Raw genomic sequence first — 22,766 nt, 5'->3', positions numbered from 1 at the left:
TAGCCTTTGCGTTGCTGGCGTGCACATGCACACGCACACATACACATACACAAGAAGGCACAGTATCTATTTAAGCCCCGCGCTGTGACAAATGGCATCAGCCCCAATGCGAGCAATAGACATAATTCCCGTAAAATACACAACAACTCAGCCTGTGATATCTGAGAGGTTGTTGCTTACGGCTGTGTCAGGTAAGAAAAAAAGTGAGAAGTAAACAAAGATTTGACTTTCATCGCTTCAATAGCTTGTCTGTGACGAATGCCATTGGTTCCGGTCTACCAGAATACATAATTTCCCTAACATACATAACTGCTAAACACTTGATATCTGATAGCATGTTGCTTAGCAGGTATTAAAGAAGGTATAGTAGTAACTAGCATACACAGGAAGTGTGTCAATTAGTCACAGCACTCTTTATCATCACAAATACATCAGTAAGACGGACGGACGGGCTAATGGAGGTTACAGACTGTAGCGAAATTACCCGATGGCTCAGACAGCGGTGGAACGGATCCAGTTATAGCCCTAGCCATCAGTTATAGCGTTAGGCATCAGAGGCCTCCCACTGAAATCCAGGAAGGACAGCACTAGCTGGCACCAATCAACAAACCCAAGCTGTGTAGACGTCTCGAAGTTCTGGATAACTGGACCACTGCCACAGCCATCAAGGATTCCCCTGCTGGAGAATGTGACTGTTTTTGTCTTCTAGCTAGCTACTGCTTGTCCATAGATTATACAGAATCGATGCAGCTCACGACGACAGGGATTCAGTTCATGCACAATATATAATTTTTTGTTCAATGGCATCTCCAAACGTTTTATATCCCAGTGGGTCACAATTAATAATTATGGAAAGCTACAGACAGACAGACATACATGAGCTAGCCAGTCCAATATAAGAAAGGCTTTTAAGCAGTTCCTAGGGACTTAGCAAAGGGGTCCATCAACTAACCATGTCATTCTGCCTGGTTAGTTCATACCATGCTAGACATGGGTGTTAGCTCATACCATGCGAGCCATGGGTGTTAGCTCATACCATGCTAGCCATGGGTGATAGCGACCACTGGGTCAAACAAAGCCAACTGTGGCTGGCGACAATCTGAACAGTGGGGACCTGGTGTGCATTTTCGCTTCTCTTTCTAGGCCTGCTAAGGACAACATTTCTATGGCTTATCTGCAGCGTGCTCTTATCTGACTACTGCAGACTGCCGGAGCCAGTGTGTGGGTGTGGGTGCACGGCGCACACGTGCGTGCACCCGTGTCTATGCGGGCTCGTGTGCATGGTGATGAAAAGCTCAACAAATGCACAGTGCTCGAGTACGAAAGAGGGAGTGGGCGAGGGGTGGGCTGAAGGGAAGGACAGACGACACAGACAGACAAACGGGTGACAGGCAGAGAGGGCGGCGGAAGGCGGCGGGTGAAGGAAACGGGGGACATGTCATACAGAAGGAGTGAAAGGAGTTCGATTTCATGGCAGCCTGAATGGCGCGTTCCATCTGGGCTATAAAAGCACAGAGAAGGTGACATCCACGGTGATGGCTTGGCGTCGATGGCTCCCAACTGAATCACCGACAAATGAGGGACATGATGATAATTCACCGTAATAATTCAGTGTATTAGCGTTACTGCCGTTTACCGCGCCTCTCCCCGATGACATATCGAGGTCCCTGGCTCAGGAAACATGTGCCTCAGCCTGGTACAGCTCTACAAAATGCAAGAAGGTCTAGCGGTTAAGGTGTCTGACTCCCAGCCAAAAGGTTCTTGGTTCGAACCCCAATGCCCACAGCCCGCCCGGTGCCATCCTTGAGCAATATGTTTAATTAATGGTTGAAACAATTAATTATTAAAATAATCCCCCAATCAAGGCCAGAAACTCACACACACACACACACACACACACACACACACACACACACACACACACACACACACACACACACACACACACACACACACACACACACACACACACACACACACACACAGTGTGCATTCGTTGTGGATATGCTATCTGGGAATCAGCCATGGAAATGTTAGTGAAATGTAATGAGGTTGAGTTGGAGGAAATCACACAAAGGCAAGGCACACACCAGTGGTGACCTTGAGTTGAGATAGAGCACCAACAAGGACCTATGATTCTCCAGCAAATATTGGCTTAAATTTGCACATTGGTAAGTTTATTATTGCACAGAGCTGACGACGGAGGGTGATTCAGAGTGACAACAAGGACAGCAATTCTTTGTGTGCAAAAGTGACGTCCCTGTGTGAATTACTAGATTTACAAGACTTCTTGGATTGAACGCTGAATCAAAAATGAATCATAGGGAGAGCTAGCTGAATCAAATGAATTATAAATAAATAACTATATTATTAATAGACGCCTGAATAAATTTCTAGATTGTGTTCGACGCCGGTCTCAGCAGATGACATACCGTCTCTCCAAACACACAAAAAAACACACACACACAAACACTGTCTCACACACAGACACAAAGCATATTAGAATTGTCTTTTACCACCAACAAAGGTCTGCGGATATTTTTTTGCAAGCTAGTTGTTTGAACGGCGGCAAAGACAGCAGACCGACACCAACTGGAGATAAAGCAGATCACTTTGATGCACAAGAGAGCTTTTAAAACATAAAAAATTGCTCTCCCGAGCCACACTACATTATTTGATTCTGTTTCATCAAATATGTGCTCAGTCCACAAGATTTGGGGAAATGAAGGGACTTTGTTCAAACATTGTTAACCCAGGGGAAGAAGGTCATTATTAGCAGAAAACATCTTCTGCATGTCACCGCCCCGATATGAAGGCCCGTCCTCATAGGTTTTTCTTGGTCTTTTTTAAACTCTCTAATCGTTTCCAAACTCAGTTTTAGCACCGTGACCTGGGGGATTGTCCTCATTCTCTGGTTGAGCGAAGCATTTAGCTTTTTATCACCACAGTAGATATTTCATGATGGAAAATTGAAAAAAAGTGCTTCCCGCCTCCACCCACTGCCCCCCCAGCCCCCCCCTCGTGTAACCAAGGGGAAGGTTTTCCCCGCCTTCAGGGCTCCCTCCTCCCCCTTCTCCTCCTCTGCAAATTAATTACCGTGTGTTAATTAGAGCTGGCACACCTGCACGCACCCCAACCCGACCTACACCATCGCCCCCCCCCGCCCCCCCCCCTCCCCCACCCAGCCCGCAGTGAGGGCTTCATCAACCTCAGGTGACAGTCATTAGCTTCATCATTAAGCGCTCGCAGCGGAGGCTAACGGCAACCAGTTTGCGCCAAGCATGTCGGAAACGACATGGAAGAAGGAGAAAGAGGTAAAGGTAAAAATGTGCGTGTGTGTGTGATTCATTGTTATTCTACACAGGGTTGTACTTGAACATGGGCAAGGGCTCCTGCTAGCTAATGCTGATTAGCAGTCCGTCCGTATGGTGACGGACACGGCGCGGGGATAAATCATGTGCGCTCGTGAAGGCCCACGTCCCGTAGCCGCTTCCGTCGACTCCTGCTGCTTTTCCCTTTTCAATCTCTTGCTCATGACACCTGTCAGGGGTTCGACGTGACGCCTTCCGATGCGTCTCCTTTGTATTGCGAACAACACGGCATATTTACCCCCTCGCAGAAAAAGGGGCCCTCCGTGGGTATAAGCTAATTTCTATTAGCATATTCATGCTACGAGTAGGACATCAGACAGGGCCAGGTAGTTTGCACGGGCCTATTCTGGTTAGGTTATTTATGTAAGATTCTCTCTCTCTCTCTCTCTCTCCCCCTCCCCCTCTCCCTCTCCCTCTCCCTCTCTCTCTCTCTCTCTCTCTCTCTCTCTCTCTCTCTCTCTCTCTCTCTCTCTCTCTCTCTCTCTCTCTCAATTTCTCCCATTGTCACAGTTGACTGGTGCCGTATTCCATTCCCTCCCTCCCTTCAGGCTAACACAACGAACAGCTAAACAATTCCTGCATTTTCATGCATGAAAGGAAAAAAACAAAAAAGGAAAACAGTGTCGTTTCTCTACTGGCCACAGTGTTCTGCAGACTGAGTAACACAGGCACTTCCCGACACCAGCTCCACCACGTGCGTGTCGCTATATGTCTGTGGGCTTCTTCTGTTTTCTCCTTGTTTCTATGGTGATTGCCGGTATAATAAAGCATTGTTTGCGACGCGGCGCGCTGTTGGTGGTGGTGCTGGGATCCATGCTGGATGGGTGTTCTTTATTTAATTTGGTCTCCCAGTGAAAGGGAATGGTGATTGTGGTGTTCCTGGCAGAGTGGATAATCAGAAGGAGGGAAGGATGGTGTGCCCGGCAGACATGAAAGAACAAAAAAAGCGATATCCAGGAAGAGGAAAAAAGTCAATGTCACCAGCAGATTCTCTCTCGGCCTGTGAGATAATTTTTCTTCATGCAATTAACATCCAATTTCATTCTTTGATCTACATTTTAGCATCTAGTATTCCAATGGGGAAAAATCCCAGTTTCAACCACGTGACAAACCCGAAATAGGCAAGTCGGGATCACTCTCATGGATGTTCTAACCCTTTATCGCAGCTCTGGCGAGTTCGATCACAGACTAGCTCCACCCGAGACCCTTCGCTGGGTCAGTGTGTCATTGACGGGTGAACATGTATTGTCCGATTATTAATATTATTAAAAGGGTACGATCTGGCCCGGCCCTCACAATAAGCTTTTGTTAGAGGTCTGCTGGTCAAAGGAGCCCTTTGGGTTGGGGTTAAATGGGGGCCTTGTTATTCAGTGGAAAACAATGATAGCCAACAGTGGTCCATGGTAGCAGCCCCCTCCGTCTCCCCACACCATATCTGATTGACCCAAAGACCAGTGTGGGACCAGGAGTCTGGTCATCTCAAGCACAAAGATAGGGTTGGTACTTTGGTAAAAGTGTGTTTCTTTATGGGTTAGGGTTAGGGGTGGAAAACAGACTTTAGTTCAGTAACGCGATTGACTTTTCTAGATATATACTATATTTGAACATAACAGGGTTGTTTTAGTCAAACTCGAAAAATAAGTGTTGTGCATAAGCAAAGGCTGTCTAAGTAGTACCAACGTCTGCCTCTTTCCTTGGTTTTTGCCTGTTGATTTACCATTGTATAATTTGACTGAAGCTCATTAATTGAGGACGGGTAGATGGGAGCGGTACTCAGCCATTGTTGCATATAACATGCCACAAAAAATCTGAAAGCACAATGGAATGGGTGCTCCAACAGAAATAACCGTAGGGTATTTTCTCATCAGATTTTTGCCAACTCACTCAACACAGAGGCTTAGGGAGGCTCAGCTGAAACGCCACATAACCTCTCTGTCGTTGTTGTTGCTGTTGTGGTGGTTGGTTGTCCAAGCACAGAGCGTGTCTTTGTGTGGAAGAAGATGGTGGCACAGACTTGGGTGATTGATATACAGTATTTATTCCAGGCTTTCAGAGCCCCCCTCACCCTCGATCGCCCGGGGTCAGACTCCCTGAAGACGTCGACAGAATACCTTATCCAAACCCCCCCTGCAAAGCCGTTTCACATTTAACTTTTTCACTTTCACTCCAAAGCTGTTTCCCTTTCATTTCGGTTTCAGAGGCACCATCAGTGACAATCTGACCCTTCCGCACCGGGGGGGCCAACAAAGGGGTGCAAGGGCAGTATTGGGGGACCTCTGGGGCCGGCACATAGAGCCTATGACAACAGCTGGTGCTCCCTGCAAAAAGTTGACTGTGATAACCGGTGGATGGGGGAATGGGAGAATGATGAAAAGGGTTCCCTACTATATATATATACATAACTGTACAACACATGAGCGTGGGACCTGGGACACATATAGATCTGGGTCAAAGCATCAACAACTCCCTCTGACTAGAGCTCTCCCCCTGCTGAACCGTTAGTTTGGAACCACTGCTGTCTGGAAAAAGGCCTTTCTGATCAAGACGGTGACTCTTAATGGCATCCAACAACCAATGATAATCAATGAACCATGAATTCCACAATTCTCCGGCATTCCACAGAAGCCCTCAGTGCCAGGCTGCCCACTACTACAACTCATGGCTGCCTATTTGAGTCGCCAAGAAAATAGTTGGGCAGTACAAGACAGGATTTCTAAAAAATTGCGTAAATACCGTGGGAGTTTAAAATATTTTCTTGTGAATGGAACTGTGTCAAAATGTGGGTCTGCAAGAGCAATTAGTCCCATTCTGAAGAGAGTGGATTTCCATTGCTTGCCCTGATCACAGTGAAGGACTCAGGATTGAATGGCTATGGTGCACCAGAGAGACGAGTCACTGCCAGCTTTTCTACATCCTGTGGCAGTTTCAGTGGCTCACTTGCTAGAATGAATCTGGTGCCACCACAACTCTGCACCTCTCCTCTCCTTGGCCACATTCCCACAATGCAGTGCTGGGGGTTTTCCGACGCAGGTGCCCAGTTCCTGACAGAAAGGGGGCGTGGTCTGCTGGTGGTGACGGCTTCACGAGGAGAACAAAGAACTCGTAAAGAAACGCACGCTTTGTTCAATGCTGGGCGTTGACTGACGGTTTGACAACATCCTGTGATAATTCGATACGCACGCTAACCAACGTTTCACTCCCTCTCCATCCCTCCTTTTCATTCTGGGTGAGCAGAGAGGAATCCTTCCCTCTTTTTTTTCCATTGGCCGTTTATTTCCTTCCTGAAAATCTCACGCCATGTCTCACGCATCAGAGCTTTTTCCTCCCGTGTTTATCCGCCATGTTTGCCCCCATCTCCCACAGTTTCCATGGTGAGAATATGTAATTACAGGAGAGTTTGGGAGAGCAGCACTGATAGATGACTGTGCAAGGCTAGCAGGAAGAGTCTGCCAAAGGGGGCCTATTATCAGATTAGCCTTCACCACCCCCATTCTAACTTCTTATGCGAGCGGGCATCGCAAAGATCTAATTTGGTCTCTCTCTCTCTCTCTCTCTCTCTCTCTCTCTCTCTCTCTCTCTCTCTCTCTCTCTCTCTCTCTCTCTCTCTCTCTCTCTCTCTCTCTCTCTCTCTCTCTCTCTCTCTCTCTCTCTCTCTCTCTCTCTCTCTCTCTCTCTCTCTCTCTCTCTCTCTGGGCCGGGTTACCTAGCCATTGTCTGGCTGGGTATGAGAATCCCTGGCCTCAGACAAAAGGACAGCCTCGAGGAGGGGAGAGAGAGGCTGGGTTGGGGTATGTGTATGCGTGGGGGTGATAACAGTAAGACCTAGCCACCTAGTCACCATGTCCGCAAAGTAATTTTCAAGGCTGCACGGATAAAGTAAGCCTGAGTAGGATACCACATGTATTTTCTCCCTAACTGCCATTTCTTTCACTAGTTTCTTCCACATTTTCGTTGAATCCTATTTACAATGTTTGTCTGCATCCAATGCTACTCTTGAGGTTGCCGTGTAAACAAGGAAGCATCTGGGCTTTCTTCCAGCTGTGCATGCTCTGTATTATTATCTTCGAGAACTTGACGTGACTAACTTGCTTCTCCCTGCATTTATTTCTCCATCGGTGTTCCACCTGGTTTCCTCTGGGGTTGTATATTGAGTTTCAATAGTGCCAGGAGTTTAAATCCAGTCCAGTATCCAGCAGAGGCTACTTGAAGCCTTGCTTCAGTTTGCTTCAGTTTGCAGCAAACTGAAGCAAACTGAAGCAAGGCTTCATGTTTTGCGGCCCTAGGCTTAATAGACGGTTCCCCCGAAAGACCATTACAAACCGTTGTAGCGAGAGTCCTCGTGTTTTGCGTGGTCAGCAGAGACCCGGGGATCGTCACAATACATTCCAGTCCAAAACCCTTCTAGAAACCTTTGCAACTGCTTAACACATCGTTTTCAGGAGAAGGGTATTATAGTCAAGGTGATTGGGTTAACTCAGAGTTCTGCTGAGCAAAGCAACCAGGCCTTGGGCTGTGGTAATAATGGTGGCTCTCTCCTTTAAGAAGCAGCTCTTGGAGGGTTGCTAAACACTACCTTAAGGGCTGATTTTCTGATTCATGAAAGTGTTCTGTTTGTTTTGCATGTCATATAATTTAGGTGCAAGTCAGATATCCCCGCCATGTCAATTCTGGCAAGTTCTGTCTGGGGCCCGAATCAGTGCGTCCAATTCCATAAAAAATGAAAAAAGACGAGGACATAGCCTTCATTGGAGTAATAGATTGGAAAGATTGTAAGATTGGAAAAAGGTACAACAACAGAGGAACCGAAAAGAAAAGCTGAATAAAACATGGAAAAGTTGACAGCTGCTTGTCTGAGGGGGATCGAGTGGAACGGGCCTCACGCCACAAACATTAGGGAGGGACCCCTGTGTGTGTGTGTGTGTGTGTGTGTGTGTGTGTGTGTGTGTGTGTGTGTGTGTGTGTGTGTGTGTGTGTGTGTGTGTGTGTGTGTGTGTGTGTGTGTGTGTGTGTGTGTGTGTGTGTGTTCAAAGCGATACGTTGGTATGTTCTGCATTGTTGTTGCATGTGAAGTAGCCCAGAGGATGCTGGGTTTATTGACATGTACATAAAGGTCCTCCCGCGTGTGAAATCCTTCACCATGAAGCACGTAGCGGAGGCCCTTGAAGTGCATGCATGAGCCTGGTTCTTAATACATCAAAGTGTCTGTGTGTGCAGAATCAAGCACCAGTTGTTCCAGTGACTCATCCAGCGATGCCATTGTCCGTCATGGGAGCCACGCCCGAACGTATTGGCCTGCTGTCTCGCTTTTACCTGTCACCTCTAACTGTGCTACCTAAACTCTTGAAAAAGAAACTGATTTAAATGTAATTGAATTGAATTGATGCTATCATCTAGCTGGATTGAAGCTTATAGGCTCGTAGCAGACTGCAGTGAAGCTATCTATTAGTTAAGTAAAGCAAGCTCGGATTTACCAACATTGTGCATATAAAAGTGTGTGTACGCACTAGCTAAAGTGAAGCTATCTCGGGTAGTTGAAGTTAAGCCATCTCGTCTCGCTGGAGTAAAGCTATCTCGGCTAGTTTGAGCAAAGCTTTAGACAATAAAGGCGGCCGCAAAGGCTGCGGTTCTGTCCTATAATGGGCAGAATTCGAGAGGCACTTGATGACAAATCATAGCTCTGTTGGCTGATCTTGAGCTGGGTCCGTTACAGAGCCTTGAGGGCTCGGGGGGGGGATCACAAGTGGTCTTTAACAGCAGCCATTCTGGAAAAGGGACACATTCAAAAGGCAGGATTTACCAACATTGTGCATATAAAAGTGTGTGTACGCACTCACGCAGAGAGACAGGCTATTAGGGAAGGGACATGTGTGCTCTCAGCATGACCCTTGAAGTTAAAAGCAGCCGTAGAACACACAGATCTGCTATGACAAAGACAAACGCACAGGCACACACAGGCATACACGCGCACACACACGGACACACAAACAGAAAAGCCCTAGACAGCTGTCAACACGCCCCACTATGCAAGTGTGTGCTCAGGATTCCTTTCCTGCGTGTTTGTGTGTGTGTGTGTGTGTGTGTGTGTGTGTGTGTCTGTCTGTTTTCCACACAAAAGTCCAATTAATGTTGACGATGATTTTGTTTGTGGGTCTGCATGCCAACCTCCACATAAATGCCCCTTTAGGCGTCAACTAAAGGAAATGGCTGTGTGTGTGTGTGTGTGTGTGTGTGTGTGTGTGTGTGTGTGTGTGTGTGTGTGTGTGTGTGTGTGTGTGCGCCCTTGCTTGCATATGTGTGTGTGTGTGTGTGTGTGTGTGTGTGTGTGTGTGTGTGTGTGTGTGTGTGTGTGTGTGTGTGTGTGTGTGTGTGTGTGTGTGTGTGTGAGCGCGCCCTTGCTTGCATATGTGTGTGTGTGTGTGTGTGTGTGTGTGTGTGTGTGTGTGTGTGTGTGTGTGTGTGTGTGTGTGTGTGTGTGTGTGTGTGTGTGTGTGTGTGTGTGCACGTTGGCATCCAAGTGCACGTCTGCGAGCATGAGAGCAGCTGTTTGCAACCGAGCCCCAAGTTAGCTAATAGCGGCCCAGCCACCAGCACACATGTCATGCATTCATCACGAAAAATTACATTTTGTCCCGACAACAAGCGGGCGACTCGTACTGACAAAGAGGCGTCTGGCCCCTGACAAATTGTGTCACTATTTGTAAAAAAGCAATCGTAGGGGGAGAGGTTGACAATAGGAGAGAGGTTGGGAATTGTGAATAGCAGTCGGGGCACAGATGAAACATGCAATACCCGTCCACAAAACAGCCAAACACTGAATCATAGCCGATTTATTTCCCCGTGATGTAGTGGAGATAGTGGCTCTTCTGTATTCAGTAGTTTGGTACTCGGCTCGTTCCATAGGAAGTGGCCGATACTTCCCTTGTCATTTGGGCGGGAAAGCAATTACCTTGCAATTTTGCACCCACTAACCTCTCCCCCCCCCCATTGACTTTCCTCCCGGGCCCTACCACAATAATCTTTACAATACGGGTGTTTAAAACAAGATCCTACTGCAGTAAATGGATCTCCCCCCCCCCTCCAAAAGGGTGGCCTTTTACTGGTGGAGCGATGTGCCACACCACTATAATATCCTTTAAACCCATCTGGGTTCAGGGTCATTGTCACGGCGATAAAGGCAGAGTAGCAGGTAGAAAGGTGTTAGCTAGCAGACGCTAGGAGCTAATGGATCGATGATAGCGCACACGCCGTCTTTTTGCCTTCGATGACACGTCTTTTTGCCCACGTTGTCTTTTTGCCGATGACACATTTAATGCAATGTGTCACCGGCAACACGTTGGCAAGAGGTGCATTGTTGGAGTTCACGTTAAGGTCTGCCCGGCCTCTCCACAACCCTATATCCGGTCGTCCCGTTCCAGCGGAAGGCTTTTCCTGGCCCCAGGTGAGCCTTGATGATAATGAGGAGATATATTCAGCCCAGAAACAGTCTGTTCGGTTTCCAGCTCTTAAATAAGAATAATATAGTACAATATTCATATAATATATAGTAGTATTAAGCAAAGTTCCAAAGGATAAAACCCTGCGATGCTTTGCAGTGACTATCATGAGCACCGATGGAATGCAAAAAAAAAGGTTTTCCCTTCATAACAAATCAACATCAAGCTTGTTATTTAAACATTGTGAGAGCCGAATCACACTTGACAGCTGCGTCTTCTTAACCCGTCTGAATCCGCCTCAATCGAGAAACAATTTAAAGTTCTGAATAAAAATAAGGCGAAACAAAAAAGACGGCCAACATTTTTCACAAGAATGGGGTCATTGGGACGACCCCAGCGTGACATGGGCAGCGACGCTACTCAGAAAAGCTAGCAAACTGGCCCTCCACCCCCCTGCCCCCTCTAACCCAGAGACAAGCAGCGCGGCAGCCCAGTTGGCTGCCGCGCTGAAGGCCACCTCCAGGAATAAAAAGAGGGAAAAAAAAAGAGAGGCCTGCTTTTTTAATTTGACAGTTTGAAACGTGCGACCTAACAGTTGTAGTCCACCACTCGGCAGAATCCAGGCACGACCAGACGAAACACCACCCGAAAACACACTGCCCAGTCCCTCACACTCTCAGACGGGCAGAAAGAAACCTTTCGACAACTCTGACAAGTCCTACATTTCCCGGCAATTTGCCCTGCAATTTCCTGAGATGAACGCAAACGCCGGAGTATCACTACCCTGCAGAACGAGGAAACGTAAGGAGCTGTGTGGGGGGGAGGGGGGAGGCATGCGTGACAAACACTAAAGCGCATTATGTTGTTTCTTCAAAACAGCTAAACCTTGGAATGCTCGAGTCTCCTGGGCAGGAACACCCGACCCGGGGTGGACAGACGAGCGACCCCCTGTTTGGGCTGCACGGATCTCTCACATGTGGGCCTGTGCATGCGCACTCCAAGCATCGAGGCCCACTGCAATGCAGTGAACAAACACCCTAACATTGTACGCTACGGAGAACAACGATGATGATGGCATGCTGTCTGGAACGCACGTGCGCACGCACACAGGCAGACAGACTCAGAAAATATTGCAAGAAATACGAATCCTAGGGAAAGGGTACTGCATTTACACCGAGCCACACACACACACACACCCTGAAAGACCCCTGCGCTGTGCTCACGGATGTAGTCTGGCTCAGCAGGCCAAGCCGCTAGCAACAGCCTGAACCCCAGTAGGGTTGGCGACCTGGTTCAGTTGTATTGGTTGTTGAGGATTATTTTGGTTTGGCTGATGGGGGCAGCTATCATGACAGGAGGTAGGGGAGAGCGAGAGCGAGAGCGAGAGAGAGCGAGAGAGAGCGAGAGAGAGAGAGAGGAATGCAATGCGTCATCATAATATGGATACAATAGTATTGACAATATACCGCCCCTGCTTGTAAACGGTCATCTTCGTGTACATAACTGTGCGTGTGTGTACCCACCCCAATGTACGTCTTTGTTCAGATAGGTCCAATTTTTATATGGGACAACACACACACAAACAACCACAACAAAATATGACACAAATACCAAAATACACAACCAACCACTGTCATTTGCGAGGCCACACTAAATATAGAACGCTACTAGCGAAATCTCTCTCTCTCGCTCTCCCGCTGTCGCTTGCTCATGTTGTGACAAGGGCCATTACCAAACAATAATTCAATTTGTCTGTGATTTGCATCTCCCCCCAACCCCCCATACCTCTCGCTCTTCACCCGTAGGCACAGGGCTCCCTCGCTCGCATTCATGTCACACGCATGAGTGAGACAGAGACTGCTAGGTAGAGAGAAAGGTGGAAGAGAGAAGGAAGGAGTGAGTGAGAGGAAGGTCAGGAAAGAGAGACGGGGAGAGAATCCAACAGAAGGACAGGGGTAGAGGGAGAGATTAGAGTTAAAGAGAGAGAGAGAGAGAGAGAGAGATAGGGTGATGGATGGAAGAGTGTGGAAGTAGAGAGACAGGGAGAGAGATAGAGAGAGAAAGAGCGAGAGAGAGAGAGAGAGAGAGAGAGAGAGAGAGAGAGAGAGAGAGAGAGAGAGAGAGACAAAGAAAGTGGTAAAGAGAGAAAGGAAGAGAGGAAGAGGGAGAGAAAGAGCGAGAGAGGGGGAGGCAGACAGAGCTAGTGGTAAAGAGTGCAATGAGGAGAGGGAGAGAGCGTTCTAGACATACAGAGATCGTGAGGGGTGGGGGGGGGGGGTCAGAAAGTAAGACACATATGGAGAGAGCAGGCTAACGAAGCCATGAAACAGTCCAACCGTCTGCTAGCCCCCAGCGCTATTGCGAGATAGCTTGTTACCGCGGATCACAGCGACCGGGCACCGTCGTTCTCCAACGCAACGCGTGGCCTGTTATCTGCTCGCACGGCCGCTACCGGCCTGGCCCTCGGGATTCAGGCTCCAATCTAGATGAAAGAGAGTCTCCGAATCCTAGCTCTGAATTCTCCCCCCCCCTTCGTAGTCCTCCTTTTCACCCTCCCTTCGCCACAAGGGCACAGTAATTGCGGTCGACAGAAGTCGCAAAATCCCGGTTCATTTTAGGTTTTTTTGTACTTTGGGCGGAAAATTCCCGCCGCTAAGCCTTCATCCATCAACACATGCTAATTCCCATTCATGTCTGATGGGCATTAAAGCTCTGCGCGCGTGTGTGTGTGTGTGTGTGTGTGTGTGTGTGTGTGTGTGTGTGTGTGTGTGTGTGTGTGTGTGTGTGTGTGTGTGTGTGTGTGTGTGTGTGTGTTTACCCGTCATTCCAGTAGACCTCAGTGGTAGAGAGTTATCGTGCTGGACTTGTTCTTCCAAAAATACAACAACCACATATGGCAGTTTGGAGCACTGAAGCCATTTTGGAGACCAAAACAAACAAGAGTGAGAAAGAGAAAATGCTTGTTGACCAAAACAACTCACTTGCTTCAGACACTTTTAAGCACAGAGCTCTTTAATGTTTGAGACGGGTATTATATAATAAAAAAGTAGGAATGACACACACACACACACACACACACACACACACACACACACACACACACACACACACACACACACACACACACACACACACACACACACACACACACACACACACACACACACACACACACACAGTCATTACTTTTGAATATATCCCTGTCAGTTTGTGCAGTAAAACCCGATAATGGACACCAGCACTGCATGAGATGCGAGTGTGATAGCTTCATCTATTTCAGTCCAAGAAGTGGGAGAGCTAGAAGAAAAAAGGGGGAACATGTACCAAGCAACAGGGACATACATAATATGTAAGGCGATTACGTAAGGAATGAGGTCTGGTGATCATCTCATGGAACTGATGGAAATAGATAAAGATAAGGTTCGAGGGATTTGAAATGTGGAGGTAGAGGATGAGGGCTAGAAGAAGAGTAAAGGGGTTCTCACAACCACTGAGGGGAGATTCAATCACTCACTCTGTAGGTATTCCTCAGTTGAGGAGAGACCCCGGATCTCAACACAGGACCAGTTTAAAAGAAAGTCTCTCACACACACACACACACACACACACACACACACACACACACACACACACACACACACACACACACACACACACACACACACACACACACACACACACACACACACACACACACACACACACACACACTTTACATTACAACATTTAGATTTGAACAATCTTTACGCGTAACAACATAGCCCTGAACGATCTATGGAGGAGCACAGCGAGACCCTCACGATACTGACTCTAGAACGGTCGAACACAATCCCCCACAGCACTCCACACTCTTTGAAACATATCGGCTTCCCCACTCTTCGTCCGAGTGCAATAAAGAATCTCATCCATTGCCCTTGTTTGCAGTGGTACCGGGGCAGTGCATATCGAATAAACACCATGTACTGTACAAGGAGTCATGTAGGGGCCCCTGTGTATGTGTGTGCGGCTGTGTGTAGCTGTGTGTGAATCCGTGACAGGAACATCACCTGACCGACGGAGGGGCTCAGACAGACCGCTGGAACCGAGAGAACCTTCGACCGAGACGTCCCAGGCCCCGCATGAGAATGAGGATGAGGATCGGGAGGGAGGGATGGGGGGGGGGGGGGGGGGGGGTATCAAGACAATGTCGAAAATGGAGGTGACAAAGTCTTCAGTCGGGTGTGGAGACAATGGAGGTGAGATTCTGGTCTGGGGCTGACACATATCGATGAGATGATGAGATGTTGATGAGACGACCGAGCAGATGAGGGCCAACTGAGGGTGAGAGACAGACAGACGGACACCGTGACAGAGAAGAGGAGAGAGGAGCTTGAAGGGGTAGGAGGAACCGAAAAACCCCAGCACACAACGTGACATTCTGTTTATTTGTTTACTTGCCGTTGCTAGGTGACACGAAAGATCTCGGCCCCCCCAACACACCGGCACACTCACACACACATAGTGTGATAATCACAATGGCATGTTTCAAGAAAAAAGGCACAGCAAACTCAAAGGTCTCCAAAGCTCACTTGCTCATTAGACAACGACGATGATGAAGGACATGCTGCAGAGGACGACCGCGGAGAGGCGGTCTGGTCGGCGACCAACAGAACCCACAGAGACCATCGGTCTGCATGGTGTCTTTCTTTAGCTTCGTGTGTGTTGCGTCTAATGGTGTGTGTGTACCTCCCATGAGCACACCTGCATGCGTTCGTTCACTTCGCACACTTGCATCGCTCCGTCTGTTCGTGTTTCCGTCTGTGTGCGTGCTTTGCTCTTATCGTGTAAAAGATTGTGATTGAAATCCAATCCACGCATTCAGACATTCAAACGCTTGCATGTCCACAACGCTATCCATGTTGACGGACACGCACGGCCAATTTGTATCCGCTGGGATAATCACGAAGGGGCTGTGCACCGTCGGGGTCGTGGGAGGGTTGCGTGTGCGCACGACGTGTGTACACAAACTTGTATCCGAGCCAATTAACTTGCCACTGGCTAGCGTCTGCGTCAGACCTGCCGGTGTTTGGCAGGAGAGACAGCGGCTCGATCCGTGTTCTAATCAGCGCAGGAGGATGCATCACGAGCACAGCGCTGGCTCTCCACGCGAACGACAACTGGATCACAAAAAGGTCATCTTTAAAACAAAAGCCTAGCTCAGAAATAATTGGATTCCCTCTTTTTTACTAAAAGGAGGAAATACGATTTGTGTGTGGAGCCTGCCAATATGTATTCCTTTTAGCGTATAAAACACTTCCAGTCAAGGAGAAGGATTTTCATTGAGGGAGAGAGCGAGAGTGAGCTGTAATGCAATCAATGACCTGTCGCGGAGAAGGCAGGTGAGGGAGAAACACTAAAAACACTAAAGCTTAAGGCTCTTTTGAGCTAGTGGGAATATACAACCATATGCATCCAAACCACCCACATCTCAACGGCCATTGTTGAAAGTGATAGATTATGGTTTATGGGGGACGGGGGCAGGATCATCGAAGTCGAAGGGCTACAGGTTTGATTCCACGGTTCCGCCGTAGTCTACCTGTAAGCATCCTTTGGGCAAAACCTTATCCCCGACCTGCACGTGACACGATCATCCGGTACAACAAACAACAATAATGTAACCACAAAGAGCTAGCGACTCGCCGCCACCAGACACAAGAGAGAGCCGAAGAGTCGTTGAACAAAGCCTGACTGTCTACACAGACCATCCCCTATGTTCCTTTCCTTCCCTCCGTGAGGAACGGCCCCTTAAGTCTCAGAGGTTTACGTGGACGAGAGCGCACGGGACGAGAGCGCACGGGACGAGAGCGCACGGGACGGGCAGAGTCAGGAGAAATGATGTGATAGGCTCGCGGCGCATGTGCAAATAATATTCATCGAGGGCTCGGGGGGGAGGCAGAGGAAGAGGAAGAGGGGGTTGGGGGGGGTGGAGGGAGTCAAATGATCTGTCTGTTCGGCATGAGAAGCGTGAACCAATACCTCCTGCATGGAGTCAGAAGCCAAGGGGACTTAGTGAGGGCGTGAGAGAGAGAGCAAGTGTGCGCGTGTGTGATTGAGAAAACAACGACAAAGGAGTTATTCAGTTGTGTGTGCGTGTGTACTAGCATGTTGGAGTATACGTTGTGCGTCAATAGAAAAAATCCCCCCCCCCCCTTGATAAAAATCCCAAATCTGCTAATAAAATGCAGATGCTAGCATCCTGTTTAGATTAGTTTTGATTAGAAACAGGGATAATCCTTCGCCATGATTGGCTGAGATGAGGATCACGAGTTCCTTGTGTTTCGTTAGGGGGGGTGTAGAGGTTGGGGGAAGGTAAGTAGTAGGGGGGATGTGCAGAGACAGGCTTGATGGTGTATAGTCGTCTCATGACCTTGATGGTGGGATGGGGGGGGGGGGGAGTGATGAAGATGATGACGATGATGAAGAGGAGACGGGGGTATGGCGGGTGGTGTCAGTGGGCGATGAACTTCACAGAGCAAGGGATGGGCTTGGGACAATTCAGGACTCTAAAAGAGAGAGTTTTGTAACAGTATGATGACAGACGTGATACATGACGACTTGAATAAGAAAGCTTGCAAGAAAGGGGGTGGAGTCATTATACATTTATTGAGGTTGGCCTTTAACACGAATCGTTATGTGATTACCCCCCTCCCCAAACGCACATGCACACACACACGCACTCACGCAGACACAGAAACAGACACACACAGACACAAACACACACACACACACACACACACACACACACACACGGATGACTGTTAATCAATTACGTTGCCCCACCTCTATTAATTAGACTGCTTGACGGGGGTTGGCTGATAATGTACCGTTTAGTGGCTGTCAATAGAGTTAAAGCACCCATAAAGGATGAGTTGTAGTCCAACAGAGGGAGTTGTGTCCAATGTTATAAAATGGTACAGTAAAGCAGGAGGAATTGTACATGGAAACTCATCTGCGGCTTGAGACACAACATTAAAGGTAATAACAGGTCAACCGTGGCATCCTATTAACCGAGATCACTCCTAAATCTGGAAAAAACATTACCCAGAGGTGTAAAGCATGACTGCCGTGGGAGTGTATTGATATATTTGTTTGTGCGCGTGTGTGTGTCCCGGTCTGTGTGTGCAAGAGTCTTTCAAAGGAGAGTTAAGACTGTCAGCTTCCCTTTTGCGACTCGTAAATCACTGTAGCAACCAGAAAGTAAGCAACACACACACACACACACACACACACACACACACACACACACACACACACACACACACACACACACACACACACACACACACACACACACACACACACACACACACACTTCTCTCAAATGTTTTATCATTTATCAAAAGACCAGGTCAACATGCCAGGTAAGGGGCCCTCTGTCATCCGTTACTCGTCCGATCATTAGGTAGTGGACCCCGATGGAGAGGTGGTCACGAGGACAGGCAAACGCACACATCCACACACACAGGGACCATGTTGGGGACCACAAACAGAGAACATTAATAGAACATTTCAATGCCCGGGCTAGGGGGGTGGGTTTGGGGAGGAAGAACGAAAGAAACCAGGGGGGGGAGAGAGAGCGAGAGAGAGCGAGAGCGAGAGAGAGAGAGAGAGAGAGAGAGAGAGAGAGAGAGAGAGAGAGTCAGCATAAGTGGAGGGATGAAAAATCGAATAAGAGAGAGGGAGAAAGTGAGGGAGTGAGCGAGAGAGCAAGAGAGAGATGGAGAGAGAACAAAGAGAGCCCTTTTTAACCGGAGAGACTCTTTCCAGTCGGAAGGCTAGTATCATGTTTTAAGCCATGCGTTTCTGACCAGAGTAACATCCGGAACAGACAGTACTTTTTTGTGTGCATATGTGTGCGTGCGTGTGTTTGCCTGTGGGCATTCTGTACCCATTCTTGTCCCTCAAATGACATTGGAGCAATTCTGACAGTCAAGGCCTTTGTATTCCAAAACGGTTGACTTCATGATGTCCTTCAGGTCCCCAAGTCCTCCCGGGTTCAGCTGTCCGTGAAGGGACTAGAACAGTAAGAAAGGGTCCTGTTCTACTACAGGGGGTCTTCCAAACTTTCCAACACTGGGTTTCTGAGTTCTGGCTGAAATTCTATTGCATTATGGGTAAAGACCGAATATGGACTTGTTCTGCCATTGAGTTAATAATAATAATAATAATAATACATTTAATTTAGAGGCGCCTTTCAAAACACCCAAGGTCACCTTACAGAGCATATAGTCATCATACATATTTTAAAAAAAAAACAAGACATTGTGGAAAAAATAAATAAATAAATAAATAAACAAGCAATAAGAAATAAATAAAACAAAAACAAGACAAAACAAAACAAAAAAACAATCAAAACAGTGATCAGTTAGACGTTGTGTGCGAGTTTGAACAGGTGAGTTTTGAGTTGTGACTTGAAGGTTGTAATGGTGTCTGACTGTTTTATGTGTGGGGGGAGGGAGTTCCAGAGCCTGGGTGCTGAACAGCTGAATGACCGGGCACCCATTGAAGTGAGTCGTGATGTGGGGATACATAGTAGTCCAGCAGAGGTTGAGCGGAGGGAGCGGGAGGGAGTGTATTCTTGGAGGAGGTCGCAGAGATAACTGGGGGCTAGGTTGTGGAGAGCTTTGTAGGTGAGGAGTAGGGTTTTGTATTGGATGCGGTAGTGTACTGGGAGCCAGTGAAGTTGAATGAGGACAGGGGTGATGTGGTCAGATGATTTGGTGCGGGTGATGATCCGGGCGGCTGAGTTCTGAATGATCTGCAGTCTGTTGATGAGTTTGGTGGGGAGTCCGGTGAGGAGGGCGTTGCAGTAGTCTATGCGTGATGTGACAAATGAGTGAACTAGGATTTCAGTTAACAAGGTAGAGCGTCAAGAGCATCGAGCATCTGAGCATCTCTTGTGTGTCAACTTGAAGGATGGTCTGGACGGCGACTGCGTTCACTGTTTTTACTCTTTCTGGTCGTAATATTACGAATACCCTTCGCCTTTTTTCTGACACGCTCCCTTTTCCTCCCCGTCTATTAAAGAGAAATTAAGTCAAGCTTCCTTTTACTTGTTTGTGAAACTGAGTGTAATGCATACAGTGGGCCTGTTAGTACAAAGCCAACACACACACACACACACACACACACACACACACACACACACACACACACACACACACACACACACACACACACACACACACACACACACACACACACACACACACACACACACACACACAGCTCAACAGTGGCCAATAAAGATCATATTCGGAACGCCAAAATAATGAAGGAGAGGAAATCAATAAAATTAGTTTGAGGTTACCCACGTGCCAAACAATAATACCGACATAGAAACAAGCCTCTAATGCGTTTTATCTGAAGAGAAGACAATTCATTGCGGCTGGAAAATGCCTTGTTCGTTCTAGTCCCAATCCCCATATGCAATTAGGAAGGATGCGTGTTAGGTGAGTGTGTGTCAGAGAGAGCGTGTTCATGAGTGTCCCGGGTATGTTGATAGAGGATGGGAACAGGGGAGGTGGGGGGAGTTCAAACACCACTGATACACAGCTATTCATCCAGATCGCCGTTACAACGTCAGCCGTCGCTGATTGTGCCATTTAGCCTTTATTTTATTAAGTTGTACTGGGAAGTTGAGTTCCCCACCGTCTACCACCTTTCAGCTTAAAATGAAGCATGGACTGACACAATTAATTTCATCAGGGGGGGGGGGGGGGGGGGGTTGTTCGTGTGTGTTTGAGTATGGGGGTGATGTCAGATCTCTTCATTGCTGTTGCGATACCACGACCATCGTAGTAAATGTCAAAGTACCAATGACTGGGCCCTCAGCCCTTAAGATCCGAGGGATCCGTTTAGGGTCGGGGCCAACATCAAGACTCGATGATTAGCCTACATCACAATTATTAGTGTTGAACTCTGCCGTCCAAATGTAACCATTCAATTTAATTCAATTCAATTCAAAATTCCCGCCCTGCAATCAACCCATTTTCATTACCGACAAAAAATAAACCACCTCTTGTTTTCTGGGGATGATGTTTAAATAAAATGGATGAATTGGTGTCAGGGCGGCCACTCTCCACTGAAACAGTGATAATATTGTTTCATCGACAAGGCACTTGGATATGGAGAAATAGGGACCGGGAGGGGGGGGGGGGGGGGGGGGGGGGGGGGGCGGAGAGAGAGAGAGAAAGAGAGAGAGAGAGAGAGAGAGAGAAACAGAGACAGAGACAGAGACAGAGAGAGAGAGAGAGAGAGAGAGAGAGAGAGAGAGAGAGAGAGAGAGAGAGACAGAGACAGAGAGAGAGAGCGAGAGAGAGAGAGAGAGACAGGGAGACAGAGAGAGATGTCCCCACCATACACAGTATGTCAATAACCAATTACAAAGGGCTTGTTATTCTACTGCGCTGCGCTCGTGTCGTTTGACTTTAATACAACACAGCTCAATGCACATCCCGTGATCGAACACAACACATAACCTCTCCATGTTCTGATCATAATTCAATCATGGCGTCAATTTTTTCAAAGGGTGCCCTCGGTGATTCTCACGCCCCCTCCAGCCAGACACTGACATGTAGGCTCATACCGAAGGCGCATGGTCATGGTGGCGCATCCATCAGTAGACATCCTGGTAAGATGAGGCGCTCATGATGCAAAACACATCGGTGAGGAGGATCCGTTAAACGGAAAAAAGCACCGGCATTTTCAACTCTAGGGATAGTGTGTGTGAGAGAGAGAGAGAGAGAGAGAGAGAGAGAGAGAGAGAGAGAGAGAGAGAGAGAGAGAGAGAGAGAGAGAGAGAGAGAGAGAGAGAGAGAGAGAGAGATTAGAGTTTGTTTATGTGCGTGTTCGTGTGGGTGAGTGCGTGCGTCTGTGTGTTCGTGCGTACGTGCGTAATGGGCGTGCGTAAAGAACAATAAAAACTTAATCCACTGTAACGCACTGCCATTAGAAGCTGCGTAAAGGACGCGGCTCTGAGCGGTGATGTCGAGGCGATACGTCATCGGGGGCTACCGGGACAGCAGGTATATGGTACCGGGTAACGGGTACTCACGCTGCTGTTCTCCCCCGTCCAGTGGACCATCGCCTGGTTGTGCGTGGCATCTCCCTTGAGCACGAACGAGGAGCTGCTCAGCAGGGGGGACACTCTGCCCTGGGACGTCGCCGCTCTCCTCAAACGGGACAAATGCTCCAGAATCGCTCCCCCTTCCACCGATCCGCCGTCCGTGACGCCATCGCCGCTGTCCAGCGCGCGGTCCGCCCCGTCAATCCGGTGCAACGCCAACCCCCCGGAGTCGCCGCCGTGTACAGGTCCGGTGCATGCCATCCAAACCGAGGCGATCATCAGCAGTACCACACACAGGTGCGGCGAGGAGTCGAAGCCTTTCAGGTGCAGGGTTGCCATGCTGTGCGCCACCATAAAGCGCTCTTACGCGCGGACAACGGAGCCGAGAACGAGCAGGATGCGTGCGGAAGATACGATGGATGATAGGTGTGTGCTACTGTGTATGCCGAGTGAAAGAAACGGACAGAGGCAAGAAGAAAGACAGAAGGGGAAGGGAGGGAGTGGGACGCATCGGTGGAGCCAGCGTGGTCACGTCAGCGGCGTTCTGGCGCCCCCTGTCGTCGTTTGTGTGAACGTCTCCTTGTCTCGAATCAGAATCAGAATTATTTTACTTTTATTACATCTTATTGTAATTCTTCTCAACAGCTATATAGCAGGAAAAATACAAGACAAAGTAAATAAAGATATGCAAAAATCAAAATGTTAAAAAAAAGTCAAAAATAAGTAGCAGCATAGATCACAATAATAAATAATTATATAAACTAAAACAGTGGTAATAAGTAATGATAAGTAATGAGGTGCAGTTTAAGAGTGTTAACTTTAGTGTAAAGTGTAATAAAATAAAATTATGCAATT

At 48.0% G+C, this 22,766-nt stretch overlaps 1 protein-coding gene across 1 annotated transcript in view; it reads right to left on the bottom strand.

The window, feature by feature from the left end:
• LOC130370451 (VPS10 domain-containing receptor SorCS2-like) overlaps nucleotides 1-22,443 on the bottom strand; it is a 55,127-nt gene extending 32,684 nt beyond the window's left edge. Inside the window, exon 1 of the mRNA XM_056576205.1 lies at nucleotides 21,900-22,443. Within this exon, the coding sequence (XP_056432180.1) occupies nucleotides 21,900-22,265 (366 nt within the window). The 5' untranslated portion in view covers nucleotides 22,266-22,443. The remainder of the gene's footprint in view (nucleotides 1-21,899) is intronic.
• Nucleotides 22,444-22,766: the final 323 nt, after the last annotated feature.

The sequence above is a fragment of the Gadus chalcogrammus genome, chromosome 17 (genome assembly GCF_026213295.1).
Source record: "Gadus chalcogrammus isolate NIFS_2021 chromosome 17, NIFS_Gcha_1.0, whole genome shotgun sequence".
In the NCBI taxonomy this organism is placed as follows: Eukaryota; Metazoa; Chordata; class Actinopteri; order Gadiformes; family Gadidae; genus Gadus; species Gadus chalcogrammus.
Note: the sequence above shows the minus strand (reverse complement) of the source record. Positions and strands in the feature narration are given on the sequence as shown.